This window comes from Crassostrea angulata, chromosome 6 (genome assembly GCF_025612915.1).
Source record: "Crassostrea angulata isolate pt1a10 chromosome 6, ASM2561291v2, whole genome shotgun sequence".
Classification (NCBI taxonomy): Eukaryota; Metazoa; Mollusca; class Bivalvia; order Ostreida; family Ostreidae; genus Magallana; species Magallana angulata.
In genome coordinates this window covers 6685602-6700998 of record NC_069116.1, presented here as the reverse complement: position 1 = coordinate 6700998, position 15397 = coordinate 6685602, and the positions used below count along the sequence as shown (strand labels likewise).

General features: G+C 34.8%; 1 protein-coding gene across 2 annotated transcripts; it reads left to right on the top strand.

Annotated features, from left to right (window-relative positions):
• The first annotated feature begins 5038 nt into the window (after nucleotides 1-5038).
• LOC128189814 (uncharacterized) lies at nucleotides 5039-12942 on the top strand. Of its 2 annotated transcripts, none has more exons than XM_052861581.1 (7): nucleotides 5039-5175; nucleotides 6466-6623; nucleotides 8258-8476; nucleotides 8568-8855; nucleotides 8946-9569; nucleotides 9903-10073; nucleotides 10172-12942. In XM_052861581.1, exons 2-7 carry the CDS (start codon nucleotides 6494-6496, stop codon nucleotides 10549-10551), a joined length of 1812 nt encoding a protein of 603 aa, XP_052717541.1. In that variant the 5' UTR covers nucleotides 5039-5175; nucleotides 6466-6493; the 3' UTR covers nucleotides 10552-12942. The 2 variants fall into 2 exon arrangements, with proteins under 2 accessions (XP_052717541.1, XP_052717540.1); XM_052861580.1 differs by having other exon boundaries at nucleotides 8943-9569.
• Nucleotides 12943-15397: the final 2455 nt, after the last annotated feature.

Genomic DNA, 15397 nt, shown 5'->3' with positions numbered 1-15397 from the left:
GGGTATTCATACATTTTGCTGCAAAAACCTGCTTGTATGATAAGTCTGCATGTACCTTGAATTTTGATGATAAATAAGATTTAAAGGAATGTATAACAGAAATGAAAATTGCATCTCAATTTTTAAGTTTTTTAAAATGTCTAACATTTGCATAACACGCCGTCGCGCTAACACACAACACGCCGATGCTAAATCTCCTTCACTACAAGTTGCGCGAGGGGATAACAAGGTGGCTAATATGTATACATGTTTAATTAAAACAACCTCCCATATCCCATCCAAATATTAATGGGCAGACAGAAACTATCCGTATGGGCATTTAAACGACACATTATCTGTTGTGGAGCGCTATTTGATGTTACTAATTTCTCCTGATCCAGCTATTTAATTCCAACATCACCATCTGGCATTTTATGATAGAATTATATTACATGTACTGCTTATCAGTGATTCTGGTTAGCCAATTATTGATTCACTATTAACAAGTCTATTTGTTATGGTGTCCGGATAGGGCCATTTGCATTAGCGCGACATCGCGTTCAGATAAACGAGTCATCGCGCTAACACACAACACGCCGTCGCGCTAACGCAACTTTGCACAACACGCCATCGCGCTAACACACAATACACTATCGCGCTAACACACAACACGCCGTCGCGCAAACACACAACACTCCGTCGCGCTAACACAACTTTGCATAACACGCGTCGCGCTAACACACAACACGCCGTCGCGCTAACACAACTTTGCACAACACGCCGTCGCGCTAACGCAACTTTGCAAGTTTCACAGTCTAGTAGGAAGTCGTGTCCGGAAATATCAGACTGCGCATACTTAAATATATAGGCATGCACGCAAGCATGGATGAAAAATAAATAAAATGTACTTTGAAATATATATATTATTTTCATTTATTATCAATGCATATGAATAAATTTAAAGTTACTAGCTATAGTGTGTCACTGTATAAGGATATGAATTATTATCAAATCTACCAATTGATACATTTACCTGAAATATTTAATAAAATTCATTAAATCAACAATAAAATATTCATGACACATAGGCGTCGGAACCGGGGGGTGCCCCCCCCCCCCTCTTTTTTTTGCTAAGGTATACCTAACCATTAGGAACATAGCAGAATAGAGGGTTCAGGCCCCCCCCCCCCCCACTTTTTTTCGCAGGAAACATAATTGTTCCGTAATGTACGTTTGAAAGATTTAGAAGTTGGAGTAAAAGGCATAACCCCCCCCCCCCCCCCCCCCACGGATTAGGATTTTCATGATTTTGGGAATTAGGTTTAGGCTCAATATTTCTGAGGATCAGTCTAGCCCCCCCCCCTTTCAATTTGCTTCCGACGCCAGTGTTACATGTTATATACCTGTAATTTTACATTTTAAAATTCCTTTGCTTTGGTAATAAACAGAGCACCTAATATGAATTTTTGACATGTACATGTTATAAATATATCATTGCTGAATTAATTTTAAAATAACATCAAATATTTAAGGTAAATTTATCAATTGGTAGATTTATTAATAATTTATATGCACTCTAGCATATCCTTATACAGTGACATACTAGTAACTATATTTTTATTCATATGTATTGATAATAATTGAAAATAATACATGTATTTCAAAGTACATTTTATTTATTTTAAATCCATGCTTGCAAGCAGGCCTACAAATTTCAGCATGCGCAGTCTAATATTTCCGGACACGACTTCCTACTAGACTGTGAAACTTGCAAAGTTGCGTTGGCGCGACGGCGTGTTGTGCAAAGTTGTGTTAGCGCGACGGCGTGTTGTGCAAAGTTGTGTTAGCGCGACGGCGTGTTGTGCAAAGTTGTGTTAGCGCGACGGCATGTTGTGTTAGCGCGACGGCGTGTTGTGTGTTAGCGCGACGGCGTGTTGTGCAAAGTTGTGTTAGCGCGACGGCGTGTTGTGTGTTAGCGCGACGGCGTGTTGTGCAAAGTTGTGTTAGCGCGACGGCATGTTGTGTGTTAGCGCGACGGCGTGTTGTGTGTTAGCGCGACGGCGTGTTGTGCAATGTTGTGTTAGCGCGACGGCGTGTTGTGTGTTAGCGCGACGGCGTGTTGTGCAAAGTTGTGTTAGCGCGACGGCGTGTTATGTGTTAGCGCGACGGCGTGTTGTGCAAAGTTGCGTTAGCGCGACGGCGTGTTGTGTATTAGCGCGACGGCGTGTTGTGCAAAGTTGCGTTAGCGCGACGGCGTGTTGTGTGTTAGCGCGATGTCTCGTTTATCTGAACGCGATGTCGCGCTAACGCAAATGGCCCTATCCGGACACCATAATTTGTTTATTTAAAATGTTCAAAAACTGTTTTTGTTTTAATTGATAAAAATCACTTGCATAACGTTTTTGATCATACAACTTGTTAATTAAATTATTTCAATAATTAATTGCTAAATATGAACATTCCAAGCAAAGGATCATAACCCCATTATGAAGCAAGGGAAGATAACTACATTGACTTCCCAAATGGTTTCACAATATCTTAACTTTGATAAACGGCTTCATTCTTTCTAATGAGTATATATGTGAGTTTACTCATTTCTTTCATTGAAATTCCTGAGCAGAAGCCATGCATAACAATTGTTTTAATTGTAGGTGACATCACATATCATTAAAGATGAAAGCTCAATGTTTCTTTCTAAATATGCTCTATGTCAGAAGACGTTATTTAAACATCATGTACATTAACACTAAATGACCATTTTGGCCAAACTTTGCATTAAGAACCCCTACTCTATACATAATATGAGTGTTTTGGTCCCATCTTAGATTCAAATCCCGACATTGGGAGACATGAAATATAAAGATTTTAATAGATTTTTTTTAATCTTTCTTTATATGCAGTCAGTTTTAAATCAGTTTTAGCAGAAGAAAGGAGTATGATCTTTTTAAACATTAAATGCATTAACACTATATGACTATTTTTACCCCGCCCTAGAGTCAAAATCTTACCTCTGGGGCATGATTTTTAAACATTATATGCAATAGTAGTATAGCCATATTGACCCCACTTACGGGGGCCATGAATTTCACAATTTTGGTAGAGAGCCTCATGGACATTATTATCATGCATTCAGTTTTTTTCCTCATATATGTGAGAGTAAAGAAGATTTTCTAAGATTTAATTCATTTTTACTATACGGCTGTATTGGCTCCGCCCTAGGGCCTAAACTACTGACCCAGGGGTCATGTTCTTTACATTGTGGGTAGACAACTTCATAGACATCATAACCATGCATATAGTTTGTGTCAAATGTACATTGGAGTAGAGAAGAAGATATGTATATGGGAGCATAGAAAAAGAGTACTTTTTTTTTTTACAAATTGGCCCCACCTTAGAGCCTGACCCACTGACACACTGACAGGGGCCATGAATTTAACAATTTTGGTAGAGGGCTTCATGGACATTTTTACCATGAATTCAGTATTTTCCTCACATGTGTGGGAGTAGAGGAGAAGATTTTTTTAAAGTTGGCATTTTTTGTGTACATTCGGTTCCGCCTGTGGCGCCCCGCGAGTGGTAGAACCATAAATTTCATAATTTAGATTCCTTTTACCATAGAGATGCTTCACATCAAAAATAGTAACAATTGGCCTTGAAGTTTTAAAGAAGTTAAAAATGTAAAATTGTTAATTACGCACGACGGCAGACGAAACAGATAGCAATAGGTCCTCGGGTGACCTAAAACCCCATCAGGGTATCTTTCTAGAGTATGTCAGAAAGACAAGGGCCATGATTAAATGCAGTTCCACACTAATATACTTTTTTAATTTTTCCTTTTTCCCGGAAAAGCCCGATTGTTATAAACATATTAATGGGATTCAAGCGGGAAAAATTTACGTCAAAGCACAAAGATCTCATTCATTTGGTCAATTTGGCTCGTCTATGTCATACGGGAAAATCAAAGCAAAGAAAAGACATTCACGCCAAAAATTATATATCAGCAAAATAACCCATTTGATCACGAACTTTCATTTGTGTATATAAATGGCACAGCGTTATATCACCTGTCTTTTTCTTTTACGATAAGCTTGTTTTTTTTACCAAAATGATAACAAGGCAGCGAACTTTATCAAATATCCTATCTCCTCAATAATTCGTGGAATTAGCAATTATTTAATCTTTGGTGATTCATTCGGGAAATGACGGTAGCGACATTGCAGGAAAAATACATAACCCGCGTTAGCGGGTTATGTAAATTTTTCCTGCAGTGATCGCTACCTTCATAACCCGCATGAATCATCAAAGAAAGCATTTTATTGTTTAATTAACATCTTTCTTTAACTAATTAAAAAAACTGATTATGAGAAGTTAGTAAACTTCACTAACTTACTATTAATGTACAAAAGTACGTTAGCTAAAAGAAACAGCCAAATCGTCTCCTGTGAGACTTTGAGTCTGGCATCGTCATGATTATTTCGTGCAGTCCGGGATTTTACTAAGGTCGCTGTAGGTTCAGACCAATCGACAAACAGGGCGTGTCAATTTCAGTCCTGTCACTTTTATTTCAGCCGCTGTAGATTTCGACCAATCGATAAATAGGGCGTGTAGATTTCAGTCTGGCCGTTTCTATAGAGCTATGAATTAATTATAAGTTTCCGTAACAAATAGAGGAAATTTTGCTTGATAGATGTAAATATATAAATGTAAATTGATAACACAATAGAAACAACTTTAGAATCTATTATTGAAAAATACTAACTGAAATTTATGGAAAAATATGTATTTTTAACTTGGTATGTTCTAAATTGGTTTCGTTTTAATTTCGAAGAAACGCTGTGTACAGCTGTGTTCTAAAAGATGTGCCCATTTTTGCGTTTAAAGATAGCCTAAAAAATGTTACAATCGGGTATGAATATAACTATGCTATATTATTCTTCATTTATAATATAATTTAAAGATCCATACTTAAATCAATAATGTTCTGGGGTAATTAAAAGCTATTTAGTACACCCATGGTGTCATAATATGCTTGTACTTTTGGACACGTCCTTACAAAAAAAACCGCCTCCCATATCATCATCATGGCGACCATAGACATTGTGTAAATCTTTCACTTTTTCGTCAATGTTTACATCGTACAAGCTAGAACTAAATTGGACTTCGGAACTGATTGTTAACCCTTATATTCTAACGAAGGTTTGATATTATATAACGTTACGTTTACCGTGCTATAGTAACTTTGTATATTTAAGGACGTGTCAAAATTATCCGCCGCCATTATGTTTCCGGCATGCTTTATCGCATAGATCATATTCTTATGAATACAACTTGATTTCATTTTTAAATCGTTGACCTATGGCAATAAAATATATAGTGTGTAATTTAATATTCATTTATGATTTAGTATGTTGTATGTATCTTATGAAGTTACTCTTGTGTACTTTTTAAATCATACTAATGTTGGGTTTTGTTTTTGTTTTTTGTATCTGATAAGACAACAATCGACGTATCATTACTGGCAACTAATACTTAATATACATTTCCTGACCAAAATAAATGTACAAGATTGCACTTAATATCTTGTGTTCAATTCATTTAGTATCATTGCACATGCACCGGAAGTTATATTTTTTTCTCATAGTAAAAATATATACCCTATATCTAATATATACACAAAATACACATCGCCGCCTTCTTTGGTTTATTTCAAACTGTCACATCAGTTGGAAGTTACGCTTGAAACTCATCTGTTGAATTATTCTGCGATCATCTCCATCTCATCCCCTCGATCGACATCTTCTGCCTTAGATATGCGACGAAAGACTAAAGGGTAGACGGAAGTTGACATAGGCCTATTAATTGTTTCAAATTTAGCATTGACATACATATTCAAAAGGCATCGGTTTTGAATTGGATCAACATACAAGTTAAACTGATTGTAGTGGATAGTATTATAATAAAATTTCCTTTTGGCGCATTAATTTAAGAAATGTCACATTGACACTGTCTTGGAACGTGACATTGTCACATCTAAGCCATTGCATATCCCAATTACTGAGTGTATACTGTCAATTATAACTTTATAACACCAAGTTTATGCAAACGTGTTAATAAATGCATATATTTTGAGATAAGGACACAAACACAAGGTGCTGTGAATCTCATTTACATGAATGTGTCAACTTTCGTCCACCCTTTAGCCTCTCTTCGCATGGTGATTTTTGTAAAGTGCGGGTGTAACCTAAAGTTTTGTTAAATCGGTTGTTAGCTTAGATATTGAAGGAACCATTGGAAGATGGGAATGATAACAAAAATATTTGACCGATGAGTTTTAAGTAGAACTTCAAACTGGTGTGACAGTTTGAATTAAAATCCAAGATGACGGCGATGTGTACCTTGTGTATTAGATATATGGTATATATTTTTATGAAGGAAAAAATACATTATAACGCCAGATGCCTTTGTATCATTGGGATTTACTTCCAGGTTGTTAGAATAGAAATAAAATAATCTGATGGAGTCCAAACTGACTGACCTCGATAATTTGGCTCCTTCTGGAGATTTCACACTCAATGCCTTCCTCCTGGAATTAAACGACGATCTTACTGACGAGGATCTAGAAAGACTAAAGTTTCTCTGCAAAGGTAAAAGATGTATGACTGTGGATAAATCTTACCATCGGGTTAGTCTCATTATTTGTTGTTTTTAGAGCAGATCTGATTCCAAGTACATGTAGCTTTTTTACTAGATGGGTACAATATAGATATTTTTGAGAAAGTCCACTTTATTATTATAAATAACTATACATCAATGTCAAACCTAAATCAGTCTTGGAACATGCCAATTTCTGTTACTGTATCTGAAATGGTTGGGGATTATGTGGGGTTTTTTTATTGGGAAAAGTGTTTTGGGGTTTTTTATCTTTGCCATTTTCAAAAACATTTCAATTTTTGGCAATAAAAAATATAACATATATTTTTCTGAAACAAAACGCAATTTGTCGTGCAATGGGAAAATATTCTGTATTTAAGTCTATTGAATCAATTTTAGAAAATGCTCGTGATCATATTTTAGTACTCTAAATATTTATTCAATTAACGGCATTGTTCTTGTATGTTTTAGAAACAATGCATAAAAGATTAAGAAATCACAAGGCTTATGCTAATCTCGCGATCGTCATTTTACAATAAAGTTTCTAAGTACGAAATGGATAGCTGAAACTTGAGCATTGAAACACTTGTAACAAACCGATAGCAATTGTCTATACAAAATGACTAAAGTTCCTTGAAATATCAATTAATAGAAATTGTTGAGTTAGTCCATACAAAAAATATATACTTGCATGGTACAAACCTACTTACGTACAAATATTGTATTCAATATAACAATTCTAATTATTTTAAGCAACTGATGAGCTCAGAATCTTGAACTTTTGTAAGTTCTTAATAGGATCGTCTGAATACTTTCTTTGGCTTCTTTACTCTCTTGACCATCTGTAAATTATGGATATGGCATTTGTTGGTCACAACTTAACCTTACAACAAAACTTTATGATAAACGCGATGACTTCAATTTTTCTACAGTCAACTTTCCTTACTTATGTAGCAATACACCTTCATCACCTGCATATTGTGTTTTTGGTTCTCAGTTTATTCGATACACAAATGTATGCTCTTCGTATGAACAGTTTCTAAGGCGAGGCAAGCTACTGACAAACAAGTTGATAAAGCAAGATTATCAACAGTCTCGTTTGAAATCATCTTTTCGTAAGTTCTATGGTCGATACAACGACCTTGTCAGCAAATACAATCTTCCACTGGGTCGCATGCTGACTGATGTTTTTCATACTAATTGTTAGACCATAATTAATCACTAATTGTTTACGGAGTTTTCCGTTTTTCCCCGATTACGATAAAGAGCACACGGCGGGTGTGACCGGTCAGCAGAGGATGCTCACTCCTCCATGGCAACTACTCCTACCTCTATCTTTTTAGAGGTCCGTAATGCTCAGCTTTGAATTTGTATTTCGTTTTATGGATTTTTTTAGATGGTTGACAGTTTGTTATTGTCATTTTTTCATCTAATACGTTTTTCAATTTTTTGTGTTATTTCATACATGTAAGCTCCATTATAAAATTATTAATACCACGCGTAGAGTATTTAAAAACTTCCATACACTGCAGAAAGTTAAGGAATTAGTTCCCAAACAATTTCATCAAAATATCTAGGATAGAAATAATCAGACTCGGCCTCAATATCATTGTGACAATTTCCGCAGGAAAATATGGAATTGGCAAAAGATTCCTGGAGAAGGTACAGAAACCCATTGATTTATTTGACATCCTCCGAGAAAAAGACTTGCTGAATGAGATGAACATCATTACTCTCCAAGCCATGCTTTGGACACTGCCTCGTAGAGATCTTCAAAAGAAATACGTTGAATTTGCTGAATCCATCGGATCAAGTATTCATTTTATTGTTCCCAGAGATACACCAGGTAAATTCACTTTACATTTATTTCATTTCTGTCTCTGTCGTTCTCTTTCTCGCTTTCTCTCTCTAATTGCATGTTATCATTTACATTACAGAAAATGGATACAAGTACTTGAAGTTTCATGTTATGGGAGCTGATCTTGATAAATATCAAAGACCAGATTTAGAGAGACTTCGATTGATGATAGCCACACTTCTTCGTGTTCCACCAGAATTTGTGATTGTGTCTGGTATAGAGCCATCGAACAGTCTCCTTATAACAATCATGGTTCAAGAGGATGATGCACAAAGGATGTTAATCTTGCCACCAGCATCACTGGTCGTTTTCACTGAAATGTTGGTCAATAGCATAATTGTTGACCAAACGAAAATTCATATACCAGGTATTTTCAGTTATGTGAAAAATCATTGAAATGCTTTGTTCATTAGTTTTTTTTAAACAATGTTTTAAGCATCTAAATTTTATACAGAAGATGATGCAAAACCATCTCCAAGCCTTCATCCAACTAATAGCAGAATGGAAGAAGAAGCAAGAAAGGCACTTTATAGACAACGTCTGGCAGAAAGGGAGCTAGAGAAAGCACATGACAAAATATCTAAACTTCAGTCTAATCTTAGCTCTGCTAATTCTGCCATGAAATGGAGCTCTCAGTTACTTTGTTATATTATGGTTATCTTATTACAAGACGTTAGTGAAATTTACAACAAAATAATTCAGAGTAAACGACGGATAGAAGCCATTGTATTTAATCCGGTCGATAAACTGCAAAAAACATGTGTTCTAAAAATATTCCGACATCGTCTTAAGAAGGTCCGACAACTTCGTTACGATGAAGAAATAATTTGTGATTTGTTAGACGCACATGCTATGGTATTTCAATGGCATAAACATGATAAAAAAGATATGGAAATTTCCATTTTGAGACATGAAATCGCCTACACAGCTTGGGAGCGGGATAAGTTGGCGTTTTATCATGGGCTTGGTGAGAAGGATAAAATAATGTCACAAAGAGAAGAATTCCTTTTAGCTGCCATGGCTCAGAATATTCCCGTCAACATACAACAAAATATATTCATTCAGCAAGAAGTCTCAAAAGGTATTTATGGACGATAAAGAATGTTTCTATGTTAACTAGTTAAGACGGCTGGATGGTCGTGCCCATATTTAAAGAATATTGATTCCATTGAAACATATTCAGATTTTAAAGCTGAGATATTTGGAATTCTTCGTTAATATTAAGTTAACAAGTTCCTGAAAAAAATGAAAGATCTGATAGGTAATTTGTTGACCATCAAGCCACCTTTATGAATTTTACAAATATAAATTATAAAATATTTTCATGTCATTATCCACCATTTAAAAAAAAAACTAATATTTGTACAATGAATACATAAAACAAATAAGACATGATAGCTATCATTTTTTGTAGAATGTGTAGATTTCGTGTTTCGCCAACTAAGTAAAGATATATCGGAGTCCGATCTCAAGATTTTAAACAAATTGTACAGTGGTCAAGGAAAACACAACCGACAAAAAGCAAGTTCTGCTTACGAGTATCTTTACAATATTTGGACAGATCAAAACCAAGCAGTTGAATTGGGTAAGTTTTACACGTAAAATATTATTTTGAATTAAACACCTATTCAATTTATATTCATGTTTTTACTCAGTTTCCTTTGTCATTTTTCACATGTTAAGGTTCCTTTGTCAAAGACGTCCTAGCCACTCCTTTAAACAAACCAGGTCTTTTAGAAAATATGGGAAAATATATATCAGAATTTCATGCTACTGGCGATAAGTCACAGTCAAGTGGACAATCAACCAAATCCTCTGACAGGCGGAAGAATCGACACTCAGGGACAGGACAATCTGCTGCAAAGGAACTGCCTCAAGACCAACTACAAAAAATACTGAAAAAACTTGAAAAAATAGAAAAACAAACTGAACGCCGAGAGTTTAATCCATATGATAAATTTATGAAGGGTTCGCCACTAGAAAATATAGGTCAATTATTCCCTCCATCCTTTCTTAACGGTAAATACGACTCTTTGAATCCGGAGCAGGGAAAACTGTATTAATTTTTTAACAAGATCCCAAGTGTGTGGGTTTTTTTTTTTAACAAACGACATTTTTATTTGCTTATGCAGCTTAAAAAGACGATATCGGTCATTTACTTGCCTTTAAATTTTGCAGATGCTACTGTCATTTTTTTAAATAGAATTTTATATTTTAACAAGTTTAATTACATTTTTAAAGACAATCAAATGGATTTTATTTATATTTTTGTAAAACGAAGCGTTGTTTGTGTACTTTGAATTTAATTCAACCAGCTTACCTGATAAAAAAAAAATGGAATATAATCATATGTTTTAGGCTCACAATTACAGTGTTGAAAATTTTCTAAATTCATCAAAACTTACCTAAATCAATATTTTAAACATATGTTTTGTTTATGTTTATTTTCTTTGTGTAACCATAAACTTTTATTTTAGCAATAGTTATAGATTATACACTAAACAATTACCACAATAAAAGATTTGCTTTCGTTATGAATATATTACAAATACCCGCAAGTTTTTTTTTTATTTTGGTATCAGAAGAAATCGTACCCTGGCGAAACGTAACATGTAAAAAAGGTACCTACGATTTAGGGTACGTTTTTTTCGTCGTCGTCTGTTAACATTTTTACGTTTTTTGGCCGCCAACTGTTACTTTTTGTTTAAATGTTCTTTTCTCTAAAATTCATTGCTCTGGATCAGGGGTTTTGACAATAGACGTTATAAACGTATATTAAATCTTAGAAAATATTGAAGCCCGCCCCCCCCCCCTACCTTAATTGTGAAATTCACGGCCCCTGGTCAGGGGTCTAAGCCATAGGGTGGGTTATATGGCAATATAGTAAAAATTAATGAAATCTAAAAATTTGTTCTTCTCTACTCCCATACATATTTGAGAAAAGTAGAAGTAAAAATTTACGAAATCTTAAAATGTGTTCTTCTCTACTCCCATACATATTTGAGAAAAACTGAATGCATGGTTGTAATGTTTGTAACGCCCTCTATCTAAAATTTTTAATTTCATGGCCCCTGTATCATGGCCTTTTGGATAGGGTCAATATTACATCATACTCAGTAGTGAAATATATTCTTCTGTACTTTCACGGTCGTGGAAAATAAACTAAATGCATTGCTATTCAGTCCATAGAGTCCTCTTTTTTAATTGTGAAATGAACTACCCATGGGACAGATGTTGAGTTTTTTATTTAATAAAAAGGTGTGTTGTGACAAATATAGCTATGTAGTGAATACCGGGTATATTTCTTTGGTTACTTGAAACTCTTGGGTAACCTTTTGCCTTTGGTGATATATTGTCTGTAAACAATTTTACATGTTTAATTTGAAAACTTCAAGTTAAATTGTCCCTTGGCCAATTTAATCTAAATACGTGTTCTATTTTATGGAAATTTCCTTAATTGCAAATGGCGAAAATACGTAAGACCAGTTAATGTCTGAATGTTAGTTATTCTGTGTAAGTTGTATGAACAATATGTGAAGAGAAAAAGTCTAGGATGATTTATTAGTTTTCCTACTAATTAAGTCATTTGATGTGCTGTCCATTTATTGTTATAAAATAGCAATAATTTAAGGAAATCAAATTAATTGCCGATTGATTTTATAATCCGGTAATAATCTGCTATGTGCAAAAAATAAGATCCACACACAAAAATTGGTCATATTAATTTTTGGTGAATAAAAGGATGCTTTGTATATGTTCTACCCTTGAATTACTCGTAGTAAGGCTTCAATAAAAGTGTTAGATATGAAATTTGAAGAAAAACTGCATTGCAAGACATTGTATAACTAGCATGATATTTTGTTCATCAAACTTTTCTAATCGTTTTGTTGCCTTTTTGTTTATTCATTTATTTTTGTTGTCATATGTGCATTTGCAGTATGTTTTCGGTATTTTTATTATCATTATATTTCAAATCGATAGCTTTTCTTTGAAAATACCTTTTTCTGTTTCATCTGCTGAGGTATTACGTTATATTAAACACATAAACTTTAAAGAAATTGTAAGTAATTTTTTAATAAATTAGCTGTGTATGTTGACATTGGTTAGATGTCTGCTAGACAGAACAAAACTCCATAAACAACAGAACCTGACATTTTCTTTAGGACCATATATTTATATAAAGGCAGTTGTAACATGTTATACTATTTATTGTGTGATTGGACTCCACCCTTTAAGGGAGGTAATAATATCTGACTAAACAATATGCATTTAAACTGAATAATGGTCTGGTAAGATCCTCATAATAACTAATTTTATGGTTCCAGTCCAAATAATGCTTTCAAGTGTTTGTCACCTCTAATTTTGTTTCCGATATAGCATTTGTATAGAACAGAAACTTGACATGGACCTTACTTGTTTATAACAAAGGTAATAAAAAGCCTGTTTTCATACAAGTTAGAGTAGCAAGAGAAGTTATCTTTGGAACTCTGTCATAAGAATTGTATATGCTATCATTTAGCACTGATACCCTTGATTCACTCAGAATGAGGCTTAAAAATAACTTAATTAACACATGTATTTCTGAGTTCATATAAGAAAAGATATGTAAAATATTCTACTTTTAATGATTTTTGCAAAGTTCGGGACAATATTCAAAGATGAAAGTTAAAATACGGGAGTGCCATAATAAAAGGTGTAACAAAAACAACTAGTATGAAACATTTTATATTCAAAAACCGAAAAAGCTAGCAAAAGAGGGTGGATAAAATCTGCTTTGACTGATGATGTAAATACATACTATAATGACTCAGCAATTCATGATGATCGGACTAATTTTCGCGCGTAAAGTCATTTAAGCTTTGCAGAACCTGAAATTGTGAAATCCTATTATCAAAGATGAAAGTTAAAGTAAGGGAGTCCCATAATACCCAATAGATGAAGCAAGAAGAAATGGCTGACTGCATTCTTTTAATTGGATAAATGGACCATCACCAAGGTGTTGTTGATCTTTAGTCTTAAGTCAACAGTCATCTCACCTTTATCAACCGGTATGTTATTGCCCCCACAGTCGAATTCGAGGACATTTGGTGGGTCCTCTACCTTTAGAAAACACTTGATTTTCGGCAACCCCTCCCCCCATTTAACTCCACCCTTATCCTGCCAGAAAATTGTCGCCCGATGCCTTTCTAGCTCGAGGTGACTTTGAAATATTGAATGCCTGGTCTGGCCAAAAAGGCCCTATGGACGAATCCACAATCCAAATTCTAATATCTACAAATACAAATTAATTGAACAAGAAATATATACACACATATTATGTTTTCATGTACCAGTATGTTAGTTTATATCTAAATATGATATATAACAGCTACAGTGAAGCCCTGATGTGAAATAAACAGGAATATAGGGCAACATGACAATAACAAACTAAATTGCATTACACCTTAAATGCACCATATAAATGCTAGCAAAATGCTTATCCTCTAATCTTCCAATGTACCTTAACATGCAACGAGATTTCTAACGCGCTGTGCCCCGATAACCTTTTGATACATTCTACTAGCCCATGCGCTAGAAACTGCCCCAATGCAGAAAGAAAGAGTCTTATAAATTTTGGTGTCCAATCCTAGCATTCTAATTGCCTTGTTAAATACAGATGCTGTTTGGTATCTGATCACTGGATAGCCAGGCTAATGAATCAAAAAGGCTCCAGGGGATTTGGCTGAGAAATTGCATATTTATTCAGATGCTGGATAGTGCAGATTGGGCTAGAAGGCATTAAAGTGATTGTGGAACCCTTTCCCTCTTGATCAGTTTTGGAGTGTCTTCGGGTTAAAATGACTGAGTTGCTTGTTGATGGCCGAACATCACCTACTTGTATGATACATTACCGATCAGACCCAACCTAACACGATTTTTTAGTCTTTTTAAATATGCCTGCCCCTCTCCAGGATTCTGGCCATGTTGAAAAGGCCCAATGAGTTCCAAAACAAGCCCCACAACTAGGTTTTCAGAACCAGCACTGTACGTGAATATTTCTAACTGAAAGTCACTGGCACAGTCTTCCTACTTATATGAACTTATACAGTGACTCAAGGAACTTAAGCTACATTTGTATATTTTGCTTCATTTCTAAAGAAACTCTACGTTTGTGATAAGGCTTGGTAAGTCCAGCAGTGGCATCATAAAAGCGCCTTACGAATGTTCGACATGCTGGAATAGCTCTAATGCAGAAATTCAGTCGGCCAGTTAATGATTGGATTTCACTATGGGTCACAGTTTTACAAGATAGTAAACAGTGAAGTTGTTGACGGAATTGGCCCAATTTCTCTAAGGGAATACGAACAGTCTATGCAACTGTATGATTTCGAGACCTAAAATTACTAATCTTGTTGTAGGTTTTGTCATGGAATCCCTAATTCATCATAAAGACTGGTATTTTTGACAGTAGATTATAGCATTCAAATGTCCCAGAAAGGCCTGCTAGTAGAAAATCATCAAGGTAGTGCACTTTGTTATTAGAGTGACTCAGGGTTTTCAATACCCATTCCAAAAAGGGAGCAAACTTCTCAAATCTAGCACAACTTACTGAACACCCGAATGGCATACACTTGTCACTATAAATATGTTATCATTAATCTTTTTACCCAGCAGCTGAAAATCAGTCATTAAAACACCTGAGAGGCATATATAACTGAACAATATTTGTGGTCAATATAATCATTTACATTATCACCAGCTATGTGAGACAAATGATAAATTAAGCAGAAAGTACCATGAAAAAATGACAATAACGAAACCGTCAACAATCTCAAAAATCCATAAAACGAAATACAATTTAAAGCAGAGGAACACGGACCTTACTTGTATGCTACAGTACCGATCAGACCCAACCTAACACCAGAGTAA

What these genes read in the sequence shown, in the direction of transcription:
- LOC128189814 (XM_052861580.1), top strand. Translation starts at nt 6,494, where the DNA reads ATGGAGTCCAAACTGACTGACCTCGATAATTTGGCTCCTTCTGGAGAT. An exon ending in AACGAAAATTCATATACCAG is followed by an intron (nt 8,856 to 8,942) that starts GTATTTTCAGTT and finishes AATTTTATACAG; the next exon opens with AAGATGATGCAAAACCATCT. An exon ending in TCAGCAAGAAGTCTCAAAAG is followed by an intron (nt 9,570 to 9,902) that starts GTATTTATGGAC and finishes CATTTTTTGTAG; the next exon opens with AATGTGTAGATTTCGTGTTT.